At 32.8% G+C, this 27,518-nt stretch overlaps 1 protein-coding gene and 1 long non-coding RNA gene across 3 annotated transcripts; one reads left to right on the plus strand and one right to left on the minus strand.

Moving 5' to 3' along the window:
* Window positions 1–238: 238 nt before the first annotated feature.
* LOC107796349 (uncharacterized) lies at window positions 239–3,607 on the minus strand. 2 transcript variants are annotated; one of them, XR_001650380.2, is made up of 5 exons: window positions 3,499–3,607; window positions 2,975–3,074; window positions 1,806–1,914; window positions 1,683–1,712; window positions 239–618 (listed from the first exon to the last, which is right to left on the minus strand). It is a non-coding gene; the product is annotated as an uncharacterized LOC107796349 (long non-coding RNA). The 2 variants fall into 2 exon arrangements; XR_001650381.2 differs by lacking the exon at window positions 1,683–1,712.
* Window positions 3,608–21,347: 17,740 nt separating this feature from the next.
* Window positions 21,348–26,039, plus strand: LOC107818499 (uncharacterized). The gene is made up of 2 exons (XM_016644521.2): window positions 21,348–21,610; window positions 25,501–26,039. Exons 1-2 carry the CDS (start codon window positions 21,457–21,459, stop codon window positions 25,782–25,784), a joined length of 438 nt encoding a protein of 145 aa, XP_016500007.1. The 5' UTR covers window positions 21,348–21,456; the 3' UTR covers window positions 25,785–26,039.
* Window positions 26,040–27,518: the final 1,479 nt, after the last annotated feature.

The raw sequence follows: 27,518 nt of genomic DNA on the forward strand, positions 1-27,518 counted from the left end.
AAACTAGATAGCTTTGCACGGGCACAACATTTCATACTTTTAGGTAGCAGACTTTTTTTCTAAATCGTTGATTTGGTTTAAATACCAATACATATCATTCAGAATATTGATAATTTTGTAAATGCCTCTGATATCACTGGCCATTGCTTTCAACCAGTATATTCCCATAACATGGAAGTCAAGTAAACGTAACTCGAGGTGACAACTAAGCATGAACCTTAGAATTTGGACTGTAAAATGACTTCAAAAGTCTCAAACATCATTTATTTACAAGGTAATGTACATTTTTAAGTTCTTAAAAATAAAAAGTCTCAAACATAAAAGTACAAAAACTTAAAAAGCATAATGTAGGCTATGTCACATACGCTTGAACTCAGGGAATCCATCTGAATCAGTGAACAATGACAAACCATATTTAGCTGAGACTATAAAGGTACATCCACATACAATGACAATAACAGTAAGAGACTTAAAATGCATAATATTTCTACAATGGTTGGAGAATTGCCAAGCTTGGGAGGAATTGGTCCATTGAATCGAAGTCAAAAATCTTTCATTTTCATAAAAGCTAATTTCCTTTAGTATTTTGTACCATCACATGTATACTCATTCAAAGTCCTGCATATCAACAATATAGTAACATAAAAATTTTTTGAAAAATTTCGAATGTTAGAAGCTAATACTTATCCTTTATTGGGAAATAGCTTATAATTTCCACGAAAAAGAGATTTCGTACAAGTATTGAAAGAAAATCCATTTAAGAAGCATCATAAACGTTACTGTAAAAGAGAAAGTGAACATGCAAATTAGAGGCTCTACTGATATGTTCCAAGATATATCAAATAAATTGAATTTTATTGAAAAAAATTAATAACCAAATAAATATACAAAAAGTACAAAAATTATATAAGTGGAAGACACTTCTTCAAGTTTTTATGACGACAGATCTTGCGTCATAAAGCAAAGTTTCCAAGTCTATCATAAGAATCTAAGTCAAAGACATTCTAATTAATTCGGTAAGTCAAAAAAGTAATGTGTTCTTTTTGCTTTGAGCTTCAAGAATCTTAAAGTGAAGTCAATAATTTATCAAGATAATCTTAATATGCAATCACCAATATATCTAGATACATACATATATCTAGATGCTACATTAGCCAATAACATTAAAGCGCCCCACTGTTGGACTCTTATTTTGAAGACAGACAACCAAGAAAAGTCAATATTTTATTAGCGGCAGCCAGCAGGGATCACTATATTCTGCATTTAACATATATCAAGTCCTATAACCTTTTCATTGTGAAATTACTCATTCCTCATGAATAAGATATCATAATATTTCAAGCCAGCATCACTGAGTTGACCAGAAATTGCATTATAATGTCCATGTTGTTTCTTATTGCTTGCAATTAGTGTTTAGAGTGTCTCTCAAGTTGGACTTCTTTGAACTATTCAGGAAGCATCTCTATCCCACTGATCTCAAACTGATGGACAAATTAAATATGAAGATCAAAATAACACAATGAATGCAATCACGTAGAAAAACCTCCTTCAAATGATAATAATAGAAGGACTCAACAACATAATAAGTAAAGGAAATATAAACAGATGAATTTTCTCAATTAACAAAACCAAACTTTTTATATCTAGTGTTTTTGGTGAATCTTGCTCTAATGAAGTTGTACCTTTCCTGTTTCCCTCTCGCTACCACCACGCTGAAAGCAATAAGAACTTTTAAGAAGAAACTAAAAAAAGGGGAAATATTTTAGTATCTTGAAAAAAGAAATTTTCAATTGAAAATACATTACCAGCGTTGGGTGGTTAAAGACCAGAAGCAGAGAGAACATTATTTTTGGGTTAACACATCCATGGACTCTTGTAATCACTAATAGCTGGTGAAGCTAATCCAGTATTCATCTACCAAATATAAGAAATCATAATTCCCAATCAGTAGATCTGAAGGTCAGTGTCATGGTACTATCTGAAGAATCGTCTTTAAAGAGCTGCATAAAAGATATAAGTCTCTGCTTCGCACAAGTTTGCCCATTAAAAACTACTATAAAGTAGACATATAACTGGAACACTTCTTTGCAGAGAACTATCATACATTTCCATTACTTGAACACATTAATGGTGGCCATATTGTCCCATTTCCTTCCTTATATCATATTGCCGGACACATAAATATCATGTCAAAGATAACCAAATAACAACGAAGCTAATTTTCAGTTAAGTGTCGAATGAGTATAGAATATCAACTCTGTATATAATAAAATGTAAGAGACGAATGTAGTGGACGAAGTATAACAATTAGCATGGCCAAAAAAAAAACCACGGTGCAGCTATTTGGAGAAATCATAACCTGTTCCGAGAGTAGCAAGCTTAAGCCAACATTAACTGTTGGTATGCACGGACTGAGATGGGAAAATGTTCAGAGTTTGTGGTCTCATTCTATATTTCTTTGCAACTTCTCAAGAATGGAAGCTTCTATATTTCTGACAGGTTATGTATTTTAGCTCTTTGGAAAAAGCCGCAGCAAAAAGATGGGAAAAACAAATATATGTCCACACTACTACATCTATCAACTTAAATAAACAAAGAAAACAACCTCATGTCAATTACTATACACTATGTAACAATCTAATACTCGGCAACACAATTATACACTATGACTATAACAATTATGCCAATCAATCTATGGTAACTCTAGCATTCTATAGGACCTTATACTGTTTCCTGTGTGCTCGTCAAGTTTAGCACTTGCGAAATTCAACTTGAGCTCTAAAGGATTACCTGTTAGTTTTGTATGATACCGTCAATTTAATCTGTAATCTCATTGTTCTAATCTCAGCTTTAAGATTTATGATAGCATACATGTGTTGATACATCAGATTTGTTATTATAACCCGGCAAATTCAATTCGAAGGAAGAATTTCGACTCTCCTAGATCTTTTATCTTGAAATTTCGGTGTAGTACCTCTTAGATTCTTCAACCATCTTGTCATCGTCCGTGTGATCAGCAAGTTATTGACATATAAAAGGATCACAAGTTCACAACCATGTTACTGCCATGTCTTCTGGTGAACAAAAAGCAATATAAGAAATAAATCTCTCAAAAAATACAAAAGTGGCATTACTATATCATTTTCATAACTTTGATGACCATATTAAATAAATCCAAAGAATATAACTTTTTTTTTTCATTAACAAAGGATAAATTAAACTTTGGCATATTAAATTTGAGCAAAAAAAGATATCCATTTTAAATTCACATTCTTTTATAGTGAGTTAACTTTACCAACTACAATACATCTTAAACAGTATAGTGAAAGTACCAATCACTGCTTATAAAAATAAAGAATGTTATGTCACCATAGAATAATAACAGACAAGGAAATTCACCCATGAAATAGAAAATTGTTAAGAGATCTCAAAGAAGAAGAAGAAGAAGACAAAGAAAAAAAGAAAAAGATTGGAGCAAAAACCGTGAGAGAATCATACCCGAAATGGTTTCTTCAAATTCTGAAGAAGGAGAACTCAAAGAGTTCACCTAAGTTTTTGATGGAACATAGGAGAGATGTTTCTAGACCCATATCTTTCGTTTGTGTCGAAATAGTGAGCACTGTTAAAGATAGAAATAGGGGAAAAATAAAATGGCAAGGTAAAAGGGCAATTTTGCCCTTGGTCGACCAACTTCTCTTTTTTAATAGAAAAAATAAAAATATGAATCACGTCCGGTGATATTAATACTTATATATTAACCATGCAAAGAATATTAGATTGTTTGCATTAACATATATATACTTCTAGGATGACCAAAATAAAATAATTTTTATAATGCATATACGTTAAAGATCATCTTATCTTGGTAAGAAAAATATCGTTGATGGCTCTGGCTATTATACAACCACCAATAGTTGCCATGAGATCTTTTGTATATTTTTGTAGTGCCAATAGTTCTATTTGACTACCTTCAGCTTTTCATCATCCATGGAAGAAATATATTTCTTGCGACTATTATTATACATGAACATTCAGCTTACGCGTTAAATGTTTCTACAGCATGAAATATTCCATACTTCATATTTATAAGAGAAGAAAATTGGAATTAGAAGTCTATGCAAAGTCATGATTCTATTGCACAATGTTAAATTGTCCAGGTGGATAATACATTTAATAGTTGACTTCAAAATCCTAAAAATTAGATCAAACCCTAAATAGTACTATAGTTTAATATTCTTGAAATAAAAATAAGCAAATTGAATTCTAATAATTAGGTATTTATTTATGTGATAGCTTAGTAGATTCACCCGTCAAAGAAATTTAGATTTGTGTCAACTTCCTCCAAGAAGAACGTGTATGGAAGATAGTTACTTGTTCTAAATGTAATATTTTTAAGAATTTTTTCCGAAAAGTAAATAAGAATCAAATAGGAATTTTTAAGGTGTATCCTAAAAGTAATAAGATTACAGGACTAAAGATATTTACTTGTTCAATTTTATATGAATTAGACATCCTGAAAGTAATTATACTAATAGGATTCTTAAAGATAATCATGTAGGATTCCTAACGTGTAGTATTATGTCCTAAAACTAATAGGATTATAAGGCTAATATCTGGAATTCCGGTTATGTCCTTTTATTATGAGTTATTATGCTTAATATTATAAGGTTATTTTTGTAAACCGACATTATATTCATGCTTTTATAATAAGTAGTTTTAGTGTACGCGCGATGCGCGTGTTCCCCGTCTCAATGAGTAATATTTTGTAAGAAAATTATATATGTTTTAAATTATGTTTGAGTTATAAATAAAGTATAAGCTGTTGAAATTGATGACTATTGATCGTCTATAACTAATACAATAAAAGAAAAAATTTTGTTCATAAAAGTCCTCAAACATTATTCAATATATTCACGTTTAATTATGTTCCAATTTTATAGTTTTGTCATTTTAATTTCATGAGTTATCGTGCTTTTTTGTTAGTTTCAATAAGAATGCATAACTCTTGAAGATTTAAGATTATTTTAATTTTTAAAAAGATATTCTCAAGTTCATTCGAGAAGACACAAATAAGATTTATCGAATAACATATTTTAAAAATATCACTCATATGTTTTCTCAATTTATCTTCGTTCAAAGGTTTCGATATTATCCATGTAGTGAGGTTTTAATTTATTTTATTTTTAAATTTTTTATGATTTATATAACTTTGTTGAAACATGCGTGGACATTAAAACATAAGTTATAGGACGAACAAATTACTATAAAAACTTATTGAATTCACTAATTGTGTTTGTGCACATATTAATTTAGATATTTTATATATATAATTCATTTGAAAGTCCTAAATATTTAGATAGATATTTTTTCTATATATATAATTCATTTGAAAGTCTTAAATATTTGGATTCCGTACATAGTTCACATAAAAAAATTAATAAGCAAACTTTTAATTAATTTTAAAGTCTTAAATATTTATAAATTATTTATATTACATTTTTATTCAATATGAAATTTATTTTTAAAGGATACAAATTTAATTACATTTCGTGTTGAGGTTTCGTGTTTTTATTATATAAATTTAGGCTTGTACTAATTAATATGATTATATAAGGCATCAAATAATCATTTTGGGTGCTTATTTGAACATGGATTAAATATTTTATTTGATTAAAATAAGAATATTTAAAATGCATATATGATTGTTTCGCGTTAAAATAATTTTAGTTTATACATTATTGTATTAAATACTTTTAATTTAATATATGATTTTAGGTTCCCATATTTTAAGTTTTTGATTGAAAATCATTTGAAGTCACCATATAAGAACGTGCACATCAGAAAGGAATTATGTTCAATTAGTATAACTTATATAAGGTAAAATATTTATTGATTTAAATTCCTAAATATTAGGTTTTCTTACCTAGTTTAATAAGGAAAGGTTTAATATATGCAAAAGTTTAATTGATTTCAAAATCCTAATTATTAGGAGAGTAAATTAAATTACAATTTTGTTTACTGTAAAAACTGTTTTTAAAGGGTAAAAAAAGCGAACGATATTTCGCCAATGGCCTTCGTGCTTTTAATATAACTAGTATTATGATACGCGCATTGCACATGTATATTGTCTCAATGGGTAATTTATTTTTAAAAAGCATATACATATTGACAGTAAGAAGATTGGTGGCTAACTTCGATGTTCAAATTATTAAGCTTTCTTTATTATACCGGTGACTATTTATTATTTTTTTTAATTTCAATTTTGTTGTCCAATTCTAATTTTTTTGAATATTATGAGAAAATAAAAGAATACGAATTTCTCTTTGAAATAATCATTTTTAATGAAAATAAGGACGTCTAAAGAAGTCATGAATGCCTAGTTATATGCTTCCTTCTTCTATAGTATGTTAAGAATATTTAGCTATGGAAAGATTTAAAGTTCTAAATATTGATAGTTCTTACAGAATTTATTAAAATTTTAGTTAATTTAAAATCCTAAAATATTAGAACAATAATAAGATGACAATGACTATTTTATCCAGAATTGAACTTCATTTTAAAGGGGGTTAAAAAGACGTATTTCTTCTTTACTTACTATTAGGCTTCTTCCATTCGTTTCTTCTTTGTTTTGGATATGTTTCTAGAATTTTATAAAGGATTCAATTTCTGCTTTGCTTACCGTATTAGGTTCTTTCTTCTTTGTTTTGAAATCAGAATTTTGCAAGTATGAAAGAAGCTATTTTGTACATTTTTTGTCATAAACATACGTCCTCATAGAAAATTTGCTTGTCACTTGCGGTAAATTTCTATCTTGTACTACGGTTTTAATGTTAGAATTGTTGTTTGATAATTGATAAAAAACTCTAAATCGAAAGTTTTCAATTGTGATTTTTATTTATAATGTCTCATATATTATCATTGGTTTATGTCTCATGTATGATCATTGATTTAAACTCACTTACGAATATTGTACGGGTTGTTTGAATCGTCGCATTCATCACATAAAATTGATTAAATATTCTAACTCATAACAAGTTAATATTTTATTAATCTAAGATTTTATCACTCTATAGTTGATATATATTTTTAATTAAACGGACAAGTAATTGTAATAAATATTGAAAAAGCATTAAATGACAATTCCCTGCAGCACGTAGGAATTGTTCAAACCCAACACATAATATGACTATGAATGAAAAAGAATCTTAAAACTGAACTTTGTCGTATTTTATTTTTATATAAATTTTGGTTAGTCAAGCAACAGGGTAATGATTGTTCGTTATGGTCATTTCTTTATTCATGTTAGAACGACTAACATAATATAAATATCAAAAAAAAAAATTAATATGAACATAGTTCTTATAAGAAAATGGTTTATATATAAGGTAAAATTGTGATGGACTTTAAAGTCCTACATAGTAGGATTTTGGAAAGATTTATTAACCATAGTTTTAGTTAATTTCAAACTCCTAAATAATTAATGGAATGACTACTTTGTCTAGTGTCAACTCTATTTTAAAAGGGTAAAAGAGGCGAACGACATTTCGCTAAGGGCCATTGTGCTTTTAATATAGTATAGATATAAATATAGATAGATAGATATATATAGATATAGATATAGATAGATATATATATATATATATAGATAGATAGATATATATAGATATAGATATAGATATAGATAGATAGATAGATAGTCAAGGTAGAAGTGGAGAAGCTGATCTTCCCTAATTTCCACTAGTTTATCAAAAGAATCAGCAGTTATTAATCATCATCATCATAATATAATATAATAATACTACATTATAAGTGGGAAGACCAAAAATAAAAGTTGAATTACCATATTACCCACTTAAAACTAAGTGACAATTTTACCCTTCTCTTAAACAATATTTTTATATCAAAAAGTAAATTCACCTTACAATAAATGATAAATTTGTTCTACCCTACCAAAACACTCATGTAATATTAATACACGAAAAGCAACCACCAATAAATTAAGAATTTGAGGAGTTACAATTAATAATATAATATGAACCAAATTCTCTTTAATGCAAATTGTATCTCAATAGTGTTCCTTTGTACAAAAACGTACTCTACACATGCCTCTTCAAATTTAACTGATATAAATTTCAATATCATCTCAGTTAATCTAATCTTAAGAGCAAATGAAAGGACAATAATCCCATTATTTATGTTGATAAATTAATTAATACATTCATGAACTAATATCTTTTGCATTCTCCATGCTGTATGCCTATTCATTTTCCTCAATTTATATTTCTCCTTTCACTTATTGTCTTTTTTTCCGATAAGCCTATCTATTCAAAGATTTCATTAGAAAAAACCATGCTGCAAGATGAATGTCTTTAAAATTCGGTGGCCATAGCAGAGCCGAAAAGATTAATGTTTGACTGCCTCTGATAGAATTTTTAATTTCATTACTTTCAGGAACGAGTAATATCAACGCTACATGATGCAATGCTTTTGGCACAAATCTAATCTGATGGAAAAATGAAAGTGAGTTTTCTATTTTCTTGATCAATTTCTATTCACATAATTCAAAATTATTTGCTTTTTATTGATGTAAATTGAATTATTCTTGTCCCGTCAGACATATCATTGTTAACCGTTTTTATAGTATTATAAATTTGTTTGTTTTCAACAAATACAATACAAATATATAGGTATTATGTAATGAGTGGGTGATAAATTTACTAAGCTCTTTTCCCTTCCGGCAAGAATGAACTTTTTAACATTGATTGAGTGCCTTAAAACTGTTCTGGACTACTATATGAGGATATATTTAGTCCAATTGTTGCCTTTGGGTGAATATTGTTTAGATAGCAGAGAACGATTGTTCTTCTTGTGCATGTTTTTTTTTAATTTTTTTTGTTCATTTTTGCTTCTTGCTTCTTACTTAGTTTAAGAGTTTGCTCATAAATAATTTAGTGGAGTTTTGTTTTCATCAAGTTTGTGATTATGAGATTTTCTTTTCCGGGGAAATATCGATTCGCATGATGCTTTTGTAGACAATATACTTTACTGCGATGTGCATCTATACAAATGAAGCGTGCGTCTTTCTAACTTGAATTTTTATTCTTTGGCTCAACTTTTGAAATTCTTTTTTCTGGATAATTTCTTGTTTGACTGTGTAGTTGGTATTGCAAAAAAAATCTCGTCATATACATCTGATTATCTTATAGTTAATTTGATATCAACGGTACTTTTTAAATTCGAATCTCTTGTCATTATAACCTTCTCATGTATGGTCTTTCTTGTTGAAATTTGTAATACTAATTTATAAAATTTATGTTTTGCTTTAGTTTTCTTGCTTCTGAGATAATAACATAATCTTATAACCAACTTTTCCTCTCAACTACACACATAAAAAACTAAGAAGATCATAAAAAGGGACGTAGAATAAAAAATGGGCAATTTGATATTGTAGCTACAATCTAAGACGATCATTAAAAGGGCCGGAGAATAACAAATGAGCAATTTGATATTGTAGCTACGCAATAACGAAAAAATCCAACCAAAATAATATAATTAAATATACACAAAAAATATTATATGTGAGGAAATGTTAGGTAAGTCAAGACCAAGTGACATATTTTTACCTCATAAACTAAAATAATGTGATTATAAATAATAACTAAGTCAATATAATTGTTCATCTTTTCATATAAAGAAGGTTATTCAAAGATTTTGAATTTGACATATGGTCACTTAAATAACATGTATTTTCACTCAAATGAGCTGTTAAATTTTAATATGTATAATAATTGCTAATAGTATGATCAATACGTATGTAATTTAGATTTATTATATTTTATAAAAATACTTTGGGTACACGTGCAACGCATGTATCCAGAAACTAGTCAATCTAATAAGTACGTAAGGTCTAATAATTTTAATAAACTGAAATAGGAATCATATTCCTAGATAGAGGTAGCTGGGTAAATTTCGTCCTTTAGCTGCTAAATCAGTATTATTTCACGATATGATATATTCATGCAGGATTTACAACGATTACATAAAAATCATATATAGACAGTAAGAAATCTTAGACCTGTTAATCGGGCCGGGTTGACCCATTTTCAACCCGCTTCAGCCCGGGTCAGCCCGGTTCAGCTCGTTACTGTAGCATATTAGGGCGGGCTAAGACGGGTTGGGCGGGGGCGGGTTTTAGACGAACACATTTTGGATACCGATACACTGGAACCCGCTAAGTCCGCTAACCTGTTAACGGGTTGTTAAAGGGCTGCAGCCCGGTTCAGCCCAGTATCCGTTATAATTTATTTTTTTAATTTTGCGGACCGTTGCCAACAGTCAAATTGAGAAATGACCATTGGGGAACGGCTAGATTTTGCAAAAATGGCCATTTCGGCCTCCCCATTAAAAATATAGCCCTCCCACCCCTAATAATTGAAAAATTACATTTTTAACCTTTTAAAATCTATAAATAGCCCCCCTTCTTCTTCATTTTTTCTCACAATTCACTCTCTTACTACTCTAATTCTCTCTTGATATTATTGATTATTGTTCTTAAATTCTCAATTACTTATTATTTCAAGTTTCATCAAATATTTAGTTTAGCCATTACAAAATTATTATTATTATTATTATCAAATATCAAGTATTCAAGTGAAGTGTGTTATCAAGTATCAACTATCAAGTTTCGGTCTATCAATTGAAGTTTGATTTTTGATATCAAAATTAGTGCGGCATCCAGAATCCCAGTACACTCATTCCATCTCTTTCTCTTCTTTGGTGTACACTAATTTTATTATTTAGAATTATTAATTTAATTTACATAATGGATTTACTTAGAGCATCCAAAAAAGCGTACACTAGTAGAGGTGGTAGTAAGAAAACTTCTAAAAGATCAAGAGGTGGTATTGGTTCTTCTAGTAGCTTTACATATTTCTGAAAGTTCACCTGAAAATTTAAATGTAGATTATGAGCGAATGCAAGAAAATTATGGTGTAGATGATGATTTAGATGATATTTTAGATGATATTCAATCACCCGATAATCTTGAAATACCATCAACTACACCTGGTAATGCTAGTCAAACTCAAAATACTAGGGGTAGAACAAGTAAGCCTCCCCTCCCTATTAAGAAGAATCGAAGATTAAGAAGTAAGTGTTAGAATTTTTTGAAAGACTAGAAGATCAAAAAAAATTATGTAAAATGTAGAATTGTAATGAACTTTATAAACATGAGCCCGGTAAGGGAGGGGGAACGGGTCAACTTCGTACGCATATGGTAGAGCTCCACCCTCTTGATTGGGGAGTAGATGGGGAAGATGGGCAACACAAATTTAACCCGAGTACTGGGGGGTTAATGGGTAAATACGATATTAAGAAAGATCGGGAAGAATTAGCTAAAATAATTGTTTTAGGTTGTTTACCTTTTAGTTTTGCTTCTTCACCGTATCTTGTTACTTGTATTCAAAGAATTTATAACCCTTTGTTTAAAGGTATTCCTAGAAGTACTTGCAGAGCTGATATCTTTAGGCTTTTTGGACAATATCAAACATATATACGTTATTTGTTCGCCAGTCTTTCTTGTAGAATTTCTCTTACTTCTGATATTGGTCGTGATATAAATGAAAATGATTATTTGACTGTACATGCCATTAGATAGATGATAATTTTTGTATGCAAAAACGTATTATTGCTTTTAAATATGATGAAGATCAAAGTCATATTAGTGCATTTATAAGTAATACTATGCATGAAGTTGCTATATTTTATAATCTTGCAGAAAAAGTTTTGTATATGTCATTTGATAATGCTTCTAACAACAATGCTGCTATTACAATATTAAAATTGCATCTACACCCACCACTCCGTGAAATATTTCATGTTAGATGTGCATCATATTCATAACTTGATTGGCCTTGAATTATTTAGAGATGAAATCATTTAGTTAGGAGAGCTGTTGGTGTAATTCAAGAAAATAATAGAAGTCCTAGATTAAATGCATTTAAGGAAAAATGTGTACACTATGGATTAAAATCAATACTCATGCCCGAAGAAATAGTTACTAGGTAAAATTATACTTATTTATTCTTAAGATGTTGTTACAAATATAGAATGCCTATAACTGAAGTTGCTAATTCTCATTGTACCGATCCTAGCCGTTTGTTAACATCTAGAACTTGGAATGTCATTGAAGATGTTGTACAATTTTTACAAAAATTTATGTGACTACACTTGAGTTTTCTGGAGCTTATTATCTTACTATTGTAAATGGTTTAGTTCATATTGCTGAATTTTCTCTTTTACTACATAATTTGAAGAAGAAAGAAGGATATACTTCTATTGCTGAATCTATGCTAGATAAGTTTAAAAAATATTTCTACCCAATTCCCCATATTTACCTAATTGGTGTTATTTTAAACCTTACTATCAAAATGATAAAGTGTCGCCAATTAATCAGTGCTTTATATACTTATATGGATATTGGACCAACTGAAACTCCTGATGTTGAAACTTTTATTTCTGATCTACACAAACATTTACAAACTTTATATAATCATTATGCTAACATTGTTGATGCTTCTTCGGTTGTAGATGAAAATATTCCTTCAAGTAATACTTCAACATTTGGAACAACTTTGGATGATGATGTTGGTGTTCAAGATTATTTGATTTGGTTTACACTAGGAGAGCATCAACAAACCAGAAACAGGAATATTGATGAACTCCAATTCGACTTACAAAAGTCACTAGAGCCCCTCACAAAGGATTTTCTACCGCTGGATTAGTGGAAGAGCAACTCAAATCAATTTCCTATTCTTTCGGCCATGACTCGAGACGTGCTAAATGTGCCGATTTCAACAGTCGCATCAGAGAGTGCATTTAGCCAAGCAAGGCATGCAACAACTAGGAGATACTCATTATTCATTGGGCATAAATGCTTTGGAAATTCTAGTGTGGTTCAGAGATTGGATAAGATTAGAACGGCGAAATCAAGGGTGTGCCGAGATAGACGAAGCGGAGGACCAAGAAATTGGAGATATAATGGTTTATGGTTCTGATTCAACCAATGCCGGAAACCAAGAACCTCATGTTGACATGGAAGAACTTACAAAAATGATGCAAAGCATGTGATATACTATTTCTTATTTTTTTATAAATTTTTAATTTGCAAGTTCAAAAATAAAAAAATCAAAAAAGAACTTGCAAATTAATTTGAAGTATTAAAAATATAAAATGAAAGCCTTCAGAGTTTGTTCCTTACATATTGCCTATTGGTCTTATTAAATAATTTTTTGTAGCCACTTACTTTCTAATTTTAATTTTAAAATTTTAAATTTCAAATTTCAAATTTCAAATTGTAAAGTTTAAACTTCAAAATTTAATTCTAAGCCTTAAAAGTTTGCAAACACTTAAGTATCAATAACATTAAATAAGAAAAACAAAATTTAATTTATATATATATATATTAGCTCGGCCCGCACGAACCCGTTAAACTCGAACCTGGATGGGCCCAAAATAACCCAAAAAAATTCAATCCGCCACCAGCCCGTTATCCCAGCCCACTAACCAACCCGGTCCATTAACGGATGAACTGTTTTTTTTGTTCAGCCCCTCTCAACCCACCCCTTAAACACCTTAGTAAGAATAGATTATTTTTGCATGTAAGGGCGGGTTATAGTATAACAGAGTGGGTTCAATTCAACCATTATCTTTGGCACATATATCAGATATAGGTAGAAATGATATGTTTGAAATCTAGAAAATGGAACGAATTGAGGGGTTCAGAAAATTTCGAATCCATGAATCCGCCTCTGATCACACGAAAGTCACATCATATAAATTTAGAAAAGCTAATGGATGAAATTCAAAAATAGCCAGATTTACAACTGATCGTTCAAAAATAGCCCAGTTTCAAAAGTAATCGAAATTTAGCCACTTTTCATGTAAAGATAAATCTGAGCAAAAACACTGTTCAAAACCTGAAAATACGCCAGTATATTATGCTGGAGTTCCAGCATAAGTATACTTGAACTCCAACATATTATACTGGAGTTCCAGCATAAGTATACTAGAACTCCAGCATAATATACTGGAGTTCCAGGATAAGTATGCTGGAACTCTAGCATAATATGATGGAGTTCCAGTATAAGTACACTAGAACTCCAGCATAATATACTGGAGTTCCAGCAAGTATACCGGTCCAGCATAATATACTGGAGTTTGGAGCACCGATGCTCCAGTCTCCAAAAATCTTGTATATATCTATTATATATATTTATATATATATTGATTCCCCTCATATATTTTCCTTGGCCCCTTATACATTGAAAGTTGCGCAGACTGATTGGTATTAGCGGCCAATGTGTTTTCCTTCCTGCACCTGGATACCTGAGATCGAACCCCATTTGCAAATCATTTGTCTTTTTTGTTTCTTTTCTTTTTTGGTTACTTTTTCTTTAAGTCAACAATAATTACTACTCCTTTTTGTTACTTTACTACTGCTCCCTTAATTAGTAGGCAATTGGTTTATTTTTTTCTTTTATATTTTTTGAATTAATTTGGTATTAACTTATTTTATTCATTTTCAAATTCTCCCTTGCTTGGAACTTTCTCTTTTTTTAAAAGTTTTATCTCCTATACATCTAGGAGGAAATAAAACATATTATTTTCTATATCAGATACATACTTTCTTATTCTAATTAGTGATACCTAAATATTTAACTAATTAACATCTAATTAGCTAGACATTGGGATATTATATACAAGAATTTACACATTAAAGTTCAAACTTTGCATGGTTTGCATATATAAAACTACGAATTCAAGTATGAGCGGATAATGTTATATATGTGCCAAATTATTTATGTTAGTAAATATTGAATTTGTATTTTCGATATTATAATCAGTAAGTTTTCAAAGAATTAACATGTCAAACATCGCCGCTGGTAATTGACATATTTAAAGGTAGTGGTGCCCCCGGCGCTCCAATCCTGGGTCCGCCTCTGAGTCCAACATAATATACTAGAGTTTGGAGTATCGGTGCTCCAGTCTCCATAATATTATGCTGGACCGGTCTCTGTTGCAGCAAAATAGTGGCTATTTTTCATTGACTTGATAAACGCTGACTATTTTTGAATGACCAGTCCGAAAAGTGGCTATGTTTACCTTACTTGTCCTGCAAATTGATGTTATGCTCAGTTAAATAATCTCAAATACAACCTTGGAATTTTTTGTGTGTTCCGGATTTTAGGAAGAAAGTTCAAATAAAAGGTACAGAATATAGATCCTGTTATAAAACAAAGACTATAAAGTAAAGACAAGTATAGAGAGAAACTAATATATTATTCGAACTCAAACTGATGTACATAATGAACTGAAATCTCTTCTATTTATAGAAGAAAGGAAGCTACTCTGTAAGCTGCTACTACAAGCTGCAGTGTAAGCTACTATAAGCTGCTTTGTAAGCTGCTACAAGCTGCTGTGTAAGCTGCTGCTGTACCAGATATGGATAATCTTCTACTGAGATCAATATTTATCCATAACAGAGTACTGAATGGATAAGCTTATTATATTCGGTATGGATAATCTTCTACCGGGGGTAATGTTTACCATAACCGGGTACCGAAGTGATAAGTTTCTTCAGAAAGCTTATTTCCAATATAGTACTAAATAGATAAACATATTTACGGTGGAGTCCCATATGGATAAGCTTCTTCAGGAAGCTTATTTACAATGGAGTACTAAATGAACATCCATAATATAATATATTTATAACACTCCCCCTTGGATGTTCATTAAAAGATAATGTGTCTCATTAAAACCTTACTAGGAAAAATCACGTGGGAAAAAAATTCTAGTGAAGGAAAAAGAGTACACATATTTAGTAATACGCATTGTTAGGTGCCTCATTAAAAACCTTATAAGGAAAACCCCATGGGAAAAAACCTTAGTAAGGGAAAAAGAGTGCATCGCGTATTTTACTCCCCCTGATGAAAACCCTGTTTCAAATATTTGAGTCTCCGCATTCCAATTTTGTATACCATCTTCTCAAAAGTTGAAGTTGGCAAAGATTTAGTGAATAAATCTGCTGGATTATTACTTGAACGGATTTGTTGCACATCAATGTCACCATTTTTCTGAAGATCGTGTGTGTAGAATAATTTTGGTGAAATGTGCTTCGTTCTATCTCCTTTTATAAATCCTCCCTTCAATTGAGCTATGCATGCAACATTGTCTTCGTATAAAATTGTGGGTCTTTTTTCACATTCCAAACCACATTTTTCTCGAATAAAATGAATTATTAATCTCAACCATACGCATTCCCTACTTGCTTCATGAATAGCTATTATCTCAGCGTGATTTGAAGAAGTAGCAACAATAGATTGCTTTGTGGAGCGCCAAGATATGATAGTACCTCCATATGTAAATACGTAGCCGGTTTGAGATCGAGCTGTATGGGGATCAGATAAATAACCTGCATCTGCATAACCAACGAGGTCTGCACTATCTTTGTTAGCATAAAACAAACCCATATCAAGAGTTCCCTTTAAATATCGCAATATATGCTTAATCCCGTTCCAATGTCTCCGTGTAGGAGAAGAACTATATCTTGCTAGTAAATTAACAGAAAATGCTATGTCAGGCCTTGTAGCATTAGCAAGATACATTAGTGCACCAATTGCACTGAGATAGGGTACTTCGGGACCAAGGAGTTCCTCGTCCTCTTTTGGAGGTCGAAACAAATCCTTATTCACTTCAAGTGATCGAACAACCATTGGTGTATTCAACGAGTGCGCTTTGTCCATGTAAAAGCGTTTTAAGACCCTTTCTGTATAGACAGATTGATGGATAAAGATCTCGTCTGCTAAATGTTCAATTTGCAGACCAAGACAAAGTTTTGTCTTTCCAAGATCTTTCATCTCAAATTCTTTCTTAAGATATTCAATTGCCTTTTGGAGCTCTTCTGGAGTTCCAACAAGATTTATGTCATCAATATAAACAGCAAGTATAACAAATTCTGATGCCATTTTCTTTATAAAAATACATGGACAAATAACATTATTTATGTAACCTTCTTTCAGCAAATATTCACTAAGGCGATTATACCACATGCGCCCAAATTACTTTAAACCGTACAAAGATCTTTGTAATCTGATTGAATACATTTCCTGAGATTTTGCTTCAGACATTTTAAATCCTTCAGGAATTTTCATATAAATTTCATTATCAAGTGAACCGTATAGATAAGCTGTAACTACATCCATTAGATGTATTTCAAGCTTTTCATGTAGTGCTAAACTGATGAGATATCGAAATGTTATGGCATCCATAACAGGTGAATATGTTTCATCAAAATCGACTCCAGGTCGTTGTGAGAATCCTTGTGCAACAAGGCGAGCTTTGTATCTTTCAACTTCATTTTTATCATTCCTTTTCCGCACAAAAACCCATTTATGACCAACTGATTTTATACTAGCAGGTGTTTGGACTACTGGTCCAAAGACCTCTCTTTTAGCAAGTGACTTCAATTCCGATTGAATTGCCTCTTGCCATTTTGGCCAATCAGATCTTTGTCGACATTCTTCGACAGATCGAGGTTCAAGATCCTCACTATCTTGCATAATATTAAGTGCAACATTATATGCAAAAATATTATCCACCACTATTTCAAATCGATTTAAATTAATCCCATCACCGTTCGAACTTATTAAAAGTTCCTCACTCACATGAGCTTCGGGTTCATTGATTTCTTCAGGAATCTCAGAACTAATCAGATTTTGGGTCTCTTCAGGAGATCCCTTCATAGTATCGTTTTGATCATTTGTCGATTTTCTTTTTTGAGGATTTCGATCTTTAGAACCCAAAGGCCTACCACGCTTCAGGAGTGCTTTAGGTTCACTAGCTCTCATGCTAGTAGATAGTCCTACTGGGACATCAATCGGATAAGCACATTCTCTGCTGGGATATGTGACTTAGTTATCCTTTTCAAATCAGTAAATGCGTCTGGCATTTGATTTGCTATATTCTGTAAATGGATGATCTTATGGACCTCCTGATTACATATAGGGGTACGGGGATCAAAGTGAGATAATGATAAAACTTTCCACACAATTTCTCTTTTGATTTCCTTTTTCTCTCCCCCTAATTGTGGGAAATTTGTTTCATCAAACCGACAATCTGCAAATCGTGCAGTAAATAAATCTCCTGTCAATGGTTCAAGATAGCGAATAATAGAGGGTGATTCAAACCCAACATATATTCCTATCCTTCTCTGTGGTCCCATCTTACTACGTTGTGATGGTGCTACTGGCACATATACAGCACATCCGAAAATTCGTAGATGGGCAATATTTGGTTCATGACCAAAAACTAATTGTGACGGAGAATATTTATTATAATGTGTCGGTCTGAGACGGATAAGTGATGCTGCATGCAAGATAGCATGGCCACAAACAGTAGTGGGCAATTTTGTTTTCATAAGTAGTGGTCTTGCTATCAATTGCAGGCGTTTAATAAATGGCTCTGCAAGGCCATTTTGAGTATGAACATAAGCTACAGGATATTCAACTTTTATCCCAACTGATAGACAATAATCATCAAAAGCTTGAGATGAGAATTCTCCAGCATTATCAAGGCGAATGACCTTTATAGGATAATCTGGGAATTGTGCCCTTAATCGAATTATTTGGGCTAATAGCTTTGCAAATGCCAGGTTGCGAGATGATAGTAGGCACATATGAGACGATCTTGAAGATGCACCTATTAGGACCATAAAATATCTAAACAACCCACTTGGTGGGTGAATAGGTCCACATATATCCCCATGTATACGCTCTAAAAAGGCAGGGGATTCAATACCAACCTTCATCGGTGATGGTCTAGTGATCATTTTTCCTTGATAACAAGTATCACAAGAAAATTCGTCATTTGTAAGAATCTTCAAGTTCTTTAATGGATGCCCACTCGAATTTTCAGTAATTCGTCTCATCATTATTGATTCGGGATGGCCCAAACGGCCATGCCAAAGCACAAAAGTATTTGAATCCGTAAACTTCTGGTTTACTATAGAGTGTGCTTTAATTGTACTAATTTTTGAATAGTATAAGCCAGAAGATAAAGTTGGTAACTTTTCTACAATGCATTTCTGGCCAGAAATATTCTTTGTAATACAAAGATATTCCTTGTTCATTTCATCTATTGTCTCTACATGATACCCATTTCGGCGGATATCTATAAAACTCAACAAGTTTCTTCGGGACTTGGAGGAGAACAATGCATTGTCTATAATAAGTTTTGTTCCCTTACACAGAAATATTATAGCTCTTCCGGAGCCTTCAATCAAACTTATATTACCAGAAATTGTTGAAACATTTGTTTTTTCCTTATGCAAATAAGAAAAGTATTTCTGATCGTTGAATATGGCATGAGTTGTTCCACTATCAATAACACACATATCTTCATTATTTGTCTTTGATCCAAACATAATTTGAGGGTTATCCATATTCTTCAAAATAACATAATTAAAATATATTATAGTAAACATCATTATCAAAGCATAACTTTTATTTATGTACAACAATTACATAACCATACTATCTATTACAAACAACAAAAATTAAAATATTTACATTTCTACAGATTCACTATCGATTACATGACTTATTTCTCCTTCTGGGAGTGCAAAGTAATCAGCTACATCCAAATGCATGAAGTTTAAATTATCTTCAGAAATAAAATTTGCTTCAGCATTTTTCTCTGTCTTCTTCAGGGAGGCTTGATAAAGCTCAACCAGGTGCTTTGGCGTACGACAAGTACGTGACCAGTGCCCTTTTCCTCCACATCTATAGCATGCATTTTCTACATTTGGCGCTTGCACCGCTTCATGCTTTTGTTCCTTCCTTTTCCACTGCTGGTGGTGAGGAGACTTCTTTGGTGCATTATTATTACCATGATTGGAGTTTCTTCCCCGACCACGGCCATGACCACGACTGGGGCACGACCTCTTCCACGTTTAGCTTGGTGGAAGTTCGTCTCATTCACTTCAGGGAATGGACAAGAACCAATAGGTCGACTTTCATGATTTTTCATTAATAGCCCATTATGTTGCCCTGCTATAAGACGATGTGAGATAAGTTCAGAATACTTTTTAAATCCCATCTCTCGATATTGCTGCTGCAGGAGCATATTCGAGGCATGAAAAGTGGTGAAAGTTTTCTCCAACATATCATGATCAGTAATATTATCACCACATAATTTTAATTGGGAAATAATTCTGAACATAGCAGAATTATACTCATTGATAGATTTAAAATCTTGTAGCCTTAGATGAGTCCAATCATAACGTGCCTGTGGAAGAACGACCATCTTCAGGTGGTCATATCTATCTTTCAAATTATTCCACAATATGACTGGATCTTTAATAGTGAGATATTCCATTTTCAGGCCCTCATCAAGGTGATGGCGTAGGAATATCATTGCTTTGGCACGGTCTTGGTTCGATGCCTGATTATTATCCATGATGGTGTCTGCCAGACCCATCGCATCAAGATGAATTTCAGCATCAAGCACCCAAGACATGTAGCTTTTGCCTGATATATCCAGGGCTACAAATTCAAGTTTAGAAAGATTTGACATTATTTAGGAAAAGAAAGTTCTTACCTCAAATACTTTCAAAATATTTGCTCGAGATGGTAGAGCTTCGTGCTGATAACGTGTTATGAAATAAAGACTATAAAGTAAAGACAAGTATAGAGAGAAACTAATATATTATTCGAACTCAAACTGATGTACATAATGAACTGAAATCTCTTCTATTTATAGAAGAAAGGAAGCTACTCTGTAAGCTGCTACTACAAGCTGCAGTGTAAGCTACTATAAGCTGCTTTGTAAGCTGCTACAAGCTGCTGTGTAAGCTGCTGCTGTACCAGATATGGATAATCTTCTACCGAGGGTAATGTTTATCCATAACTGGGTACTGAAAAGATAAGCTTATTATACCCGATATGGATAAACTTCTACTGGGGGTAATGTTTATCCATAACCGGGTACCGAAGTGATAAGCTTCTTCAGGAAGCTTATTTCCAATATAGTACTAAATAGATAAACATATTTACGGTGGAGTCCCATATGGATAAGCTTCTTCAGGAAGCTTATTTACAACGGAGTACTAAATGAACATCCATAATATAATATATTTATAACAGATCCCGGGGTTATCTTTTGTTACTTGTGAGGAGTTTCAGGCGGATTGGGTCAATCTTTTTGCGGGTTTATGAGTTGTTAGGTGGACTTTTATGGGTTGATTTGTTGTGTTTATTGGGCTACTTGATTTTTGAAAGGTATATTAAAGGAATATTGCTAAACCGGGTTCGGGTCGCCCAAAGAGGTCCCTTCCGCACCCAACACCAACTCCGTATATGATGAGCTTCAAAGGAAGGAATCAAATCAGTAAGCTAAGCGATGGAGTCAAAGTGGAGGAATATATTGACTCTACTTTACACGACTATGATAGTAATACACGGAGTAAGAGCATGGACTGGTGAAATCCATGGCAGAGTTGTTTGTGATGTGTGCGCTGACTCTTCAATTGGTCCTGAAGATCATGTTTTAGAAGGTCCATTTTCTTTACTAATTTTCGTTTTTTTACCCCTATTCATGTGTTACTCTTATCCAGTACTGAAATTCCGTAATGGGCTTGTGTTCTGCTGGTTTGCTTTTATTAGTTCATCTTTGATTAATATCTTTTTGAGTACTTTCTGGATGATTTGAGTTAAGTTAACCATACAAGATAAACTAATTAAGATCTATTAGGACTCGTATTTTAATATATGAAGAAATCAAAAAAAGAAGCAAGCTCATAATAACGGAACATTTGATGGTTTTAGGGTTTGCAGTGCATTCGTCTTTTTCTCCTTCTGCACCAAAAACTCAACCGAGAGTGTAATGGGGAAACAACTTTTTAGGTATTTTTCAGTTTGTTATCTCCTAAGCTTCAGTTCAGTTTGTAATCTCACCTAGGCTTTTATTGTCTTAAAAGAGAAGTCGTTAAAACATAAATTTAATATTTCTTTTCAAGATTAAGTTTGATAATCATTTTGTGATTAGTTAAAGTGTAATTATGCAAGCCAAGTTTAATTTTGTCAAGCTCTTTCGTATGAGTTTAATCTTTTTGATGTGTTACACTGCGGCTATGCAAAGGCAAGAACCTTTCTGAAGGTTTAAATATTTATACTGCTAATGATACTTAGATCAGAAGAAAAAAATGTGGGCCTTTGGTATGTGGTTTGTGGCACAGAAAGTACTGTCGATCTTGCTAAGGATGATCATAAATCTGGAGGATCTTAGACTGAAATAGTGACTTGAAGAAAGAATATACATGTCTTCTGTTTTCACAAACTAAAGCCACTTATCTTTTGTGTGGTCATAGCATATCAAAATAAAAGGCCACACATATTCATCATTAGTAGAAAACAGTACTGTCGATGTACTTGACGTTTCCGTTTAGAACATAAAGTGGAATAGCAAGATGTTAGGTATTTTTATATTAATAATTAATTAAGGTTATGTGCAAAATATATGGTACTTAACTATAGTTAAGTACTAGCAATTTTAGTTAGATAAAGTGACATGTGTCATTTGTGTATTGGTCGGGTATAAACACCCGACGCGGCTAAGTTCTTACCTGAGATGATTGGCCTTACTTGGGTCATAGTTAGTGCTATTTGCAGTGTATTTAAATTTTTATTCATGCTTTAATTATTTAAATGATTGTTCATGACTATGCTGACCCTGACCTAGTGGTAGAATCAGAAAGATTGGTCGGGTTGAGATTTAATGCTCTCATAGTAAGGGATGTTTGATGTTTCCCCCTTTTTCACGAACTACAGAGCCAACCTTTCAAGTTAGGTAAAAAATTGGTAGCCACCATCTTAAGTAAGGAAGTAGACGCCTTTATTAATTAAAAGAAAAAGAGAAAAAGAAAAGAAGAGAGAATGAAATCAGAGAGTGGAACAACTCTTTGTGGAGAAATGAAGGCCTTTCTTTTTCCTTTTGTCTTTTTGTTTGGGGGTTTTGGGGGTGGAGGGTGATATTTGAGTGGTGGGCGGTAGAAGGAGACAACTTCCTTCTTTTTAGCTTAAAGTGCATGGTAGACTGTGCGAACGAAGTTAAAAATGAGTTGGCTGTAGCATTGAGTATGCTAGTGGAAAGAAAACATTTTGTTGAGTCTTATTGGATTGGATTCTCCAATAAATTAGAGAAAGAAAGAAGGTAAGTTTGAAGATTCATAGGGCTGTTTGCTAGTAAATAGCGAGGCCAAATTTTAGAGAACTCAACTTCTGGAATCCTAATATATGAAGATTTGAAGGGAGGTGGATATCTAGCATACTGGAGAGAAATTTAATAGTATTACTCATTTTACTTTAGCTTCAGTAAGTTTTGAAGTCTGAAGTATTTGTACTATCTGATATCTGATTCTTTATCTGCAGCACGAATGGGAATTTTTTCTTTTGTCTTTCCCTGCTTCCATCTACCCGCTGGTGCAGGCTTAATATGGAAATATAGGCTAAGCAGCTCTCTGTTTCTTCCCGCGCTACTAGGAGAGTAACACAAATTGTAATGTGAAATTGAAGTCTCTGTTATAGCCTTTCTTGCTACTTTCTGTACTTCCATCTGGCTGCTTGAAAAATTCCTAAGTTTTAGTAATGAACAGGTGAGGTGAGGTTTGTGGCATAGGAGGTCACCCACATATTCTTCCATAAAAAATAACATGATTGTCATTGCTCTACTAGACACAAGATGGATACGAAGTCTCTGTTATAGCCTTTCTTGCTACTTTCTGTACTTCCATCTGGCTGCTATCCCTTGTTTGGTTTGTCAACTACTCTTTGTTAGTTATGGGCTTTGCTAAGTTATGTGCTCTGATTTTTTCCATTTTCTTAGGATGGGGGCACTAGAGAATAATGATATTGAACTGAGTCATATGAAGTAAGGAATACCTATTTGATGACTTTTGGAGAATATTCTTCAAGAAAGCATGAAAGAAAGAATTTCATCTAGCCTCTGTTTAATGTATGATGTGACACCCCATTAGTAGAGCTCTAATCCTTGTATGTTTGTTAATACCTTATTCGGCTATCAGTTGGATATCTATGGTTTCCTTAATCTCAAATGGTGGGTGATAATTAAATTAGATAAGAGCTTGAAAGATTTTGATACATCACATATTTTTGGATACATGAATGGCCGAACCGACTCTCAGAAGTATCTACAGTTTCAAGGATAACCTGCTCAGCCTACTCGTTAACCATCTAGATTCTGAACATTATCTAATTTAACAAACAGTTTCAAGGATAACCTGCTCAGTCGACTCTCAGAAGTATCTACAGTTTCAAGGATAACCTGCTCAGCCTACTCGTTAACCATCTAGATTCTGAACATTATCCTAGATCGTTGTGCAGATACATACATTGGAAACGTTTTTGTATTATCATAGCTGTGCTATTTCACTTTAGAAAAGACTTATAGCTGGTCTCCAGCATAGCTGATTGACTATCTTATGTAGCTCAGATCATTTGAGTGATAGAATACAATGTTGAGCAGTTGCATGTGTTTTCTACCAGGATTGTCTTCGTGGTTGCTTCTTACTTAGCTGCTGCAGGAACATGGTGGAAAAGAATTCATGGGCTGTGCTGCTTCAAACTCTTTTTGTCCAGAAACTTCATTCCATGGGCAGGGTTTTATAGTTAGGTGCTGCTGTTAACACCTCGAGCTTGTTGTGTAGAATGTGCTCTGATTTGTATAGTGGCAGGTTAAAGGAGTAATTAAAGATCACAAAACTTGAGGTAGTAACAAAACTTCTCTTTCCCAGCGGAAAGGATAAATTCCAAGTATTTTCAGTTGTCATTATCTACTTTAAGATTAGCTTATAAAAGGGCAGCCCGGTGCACTAAGCTCCCACTATGTGCGGGGTCCGGGGAAGGGCCAGACCACAGGGGTCTATTGTACGCAGTCTTACCCTACATTTCTGCAAGAGATTGTTTCCACGGCTCGAAGTCGTGAAATCTTGGTCACATGGCAGCAACTTTACCAGTTATGCCAAGGCTCCCCTTCTTAAGATTAGCTTATAATGGTATTAAGTTAGTTTGCTTTTCCTTTCCTCCTCTACTTCTCAAGATTCTGGTGTTGTTTTTTCTCTTTCGAGATGAGATATCTCCAGGACAATTTTTATTAGTACTATAAGAGCAAAGAAGGCCAAAAACCAACTGTTTGTACTTTACAATGGACAATTCGGGACATAAATTGTCTGGCATTATGTCTGATTTACATGCAACTTTGAGGTTTGCTCGGCTAAATTTTCTGCTGGTTAAGGTGATTTCGAGCATTGATGCTGTGTCAACGATCAATAAAACATTATCTGTTACAAAACCATGTGCTATAGATACACAAATAGATTCATATTTTGGTGTCACTACTTGAGGGTGTTCATCTTGTTTCTTGTTGCAGGTGCTGAGGTTGCTGTTCTTTGTATAACTAAATCTGGGGAAGTTCTAAATTATCAGGCATTCACAAACTCAAGGGGCATTTACAGAGTAGCAGAGACAATGCCAGAGAGTGATCGTTGGGATGCATGCCTTGCGAGATCCATTAACAGCTTCCGTGAACACTGCAAACATATACTAGATGGAAAATCGGGTGTGAAGTTCAGCTATAATCATCCTTCTGGGCATTCCCACACAGTCAGACCATTTGTTTATCGTCCAGCCAGTGTCCCAACATTCTGCATCTAGTAAAACTATACACATTCTAAGGGCTGTATGTTCTTGATCATGTTGTTGTATAACTTGGTTGCAGTGATTTAATTGGAAACCTAATTGCAATCTGGCCATACCTGTTGTAAACTGTCTTATGTACGTATACTCAGCAATTAGGGAACCTCCTCACAAGTGCTAGTTCCTCATTTTGGAGTTTCCAATTGCTTGACAACATCTGTAGAATGGCCATTACTTGGCAAAAAGACAATTAGTGAATATTCTTTAGTCAAAGTTCTTCTGTTCCGAGTATTTTTTTTTTCTTTTAAAAAAAGTATGATGCAATGGGAGTTTTTTTTCCTTGAAAAGCTAATTCACCCCCTCCACTTTTTACCTTCTTAAAGGGGAAAAGAAAAGATGAACAAAAGAAATACTGTAGTCATATCTCTGCTCTACTATTACTTACGTCCTTTGTGTTTCCCTTTGTAGTGCTATAGAGAAAAACTATCGGAAATTATCCTCCCAACGAAACGTAGCTTGTGAAGTTTTAGTATTATATCACAACTCCAGGGAATAAAGTTTATTTATTGGCGATTTCTTGCATAGCTACAAGGATTTGAATTTTGAAGGCCATTTTAAAGCTTCATGGGATGCATAAAAAAGAGAAATAACGGACTTGAAGTATGATAATGGAAATATCTAAATTCTGATGTGAAAGCATATATTTGTTCTTTACCCTTTCCAAAATAAAATCGATATTTTCTGGAACCTACAGTAAGCTAATATAGAGTATTTCTTATCATATCGGAGAAAGAAAAAAAAGATTACGTTAATTAAAGATAGGCGTAATGGCTTTCTGGCCACTTAAACTTGTACCGGATTTTAAAATCGATATACAAACTTTCATTATTCCCATTTGAACACTCAAACTTGACCGACCGAGTACAAATAAATACATTCAGTAGTGCGTGTATATCAATTGTGCTGACATGTACAACACGTCATATACTAGACTATTTATTACTTGACATGTGTTATTTGTGGGTCCTATTATTAAATACTAAATAAGCAAAAAAAAGTCACAAATTAAAAAAAAAAGGAAAAAAGAAAGGGAGAAAAAAATCTGACATTTCCCTATGTTCACCCACCTCTCCCTTCTTCTCCGTTCACCCACCTCCATTCCTTTCCTTAATTTTTTGTTTTTTTTTTCCTTTTCTTCAGTGTTCTTTCTCTCTCTTATTTCTAAATCAAGTTTCGTTTGCTACTGAATTGCTTGCCATTAGAATCCTCATCACTATCTGCACAATCATATTATATTTTCCATCGGTATCATGTGCAATTTTCTCTTTTTCACTTTCATCCAATTGGTATTCAGCAACACCTATATATTAAGGAGTAGGGTAAAAAGTTATTACGTTCCTTAAATATTTTGAAACGAAGATAAGAGCTTTCATTGAATGGAACAACGAAAACAAACTTTTGTTTCCATAGCAGCTTGGTCCCGATCGCGATGTTAGTCTTAGTTGTTTTAATTTGGTTGTTTATGTGTAAAAACTTTCGCATGTGCGCATGACATAATATATAAAAGTAGATTATTTTCCTTTTCCATCTTCGATTAGGCTTTGCGTCTGAGAAATTTCTTGGGGGAGGACGACAATGGGGGAAAAGAACACTAGGGTGAAGGGAATTTTAATGGGATGGGGAAGTGGGCCTGGTTTATTTTTTATCTTTTTAATTTGTATTTTTTTTATTCTAGATTTTTTTAAATCAAAA

The sequence above is a fragment of the Nicotiana tabacum genome, chromosome 10, assembly GCF_000715075.1.
Source record: "Nicotiana tabacum cultivar K326 chromosome 10, ASM71507v2, whole genome shotgun sequence".
NCBI lineage: Eukaryota > Viridiplantae > Streptophyta > Magnoliopsida > Solanales > Solanaceae > Nicotiana > Nicotiana tabacum.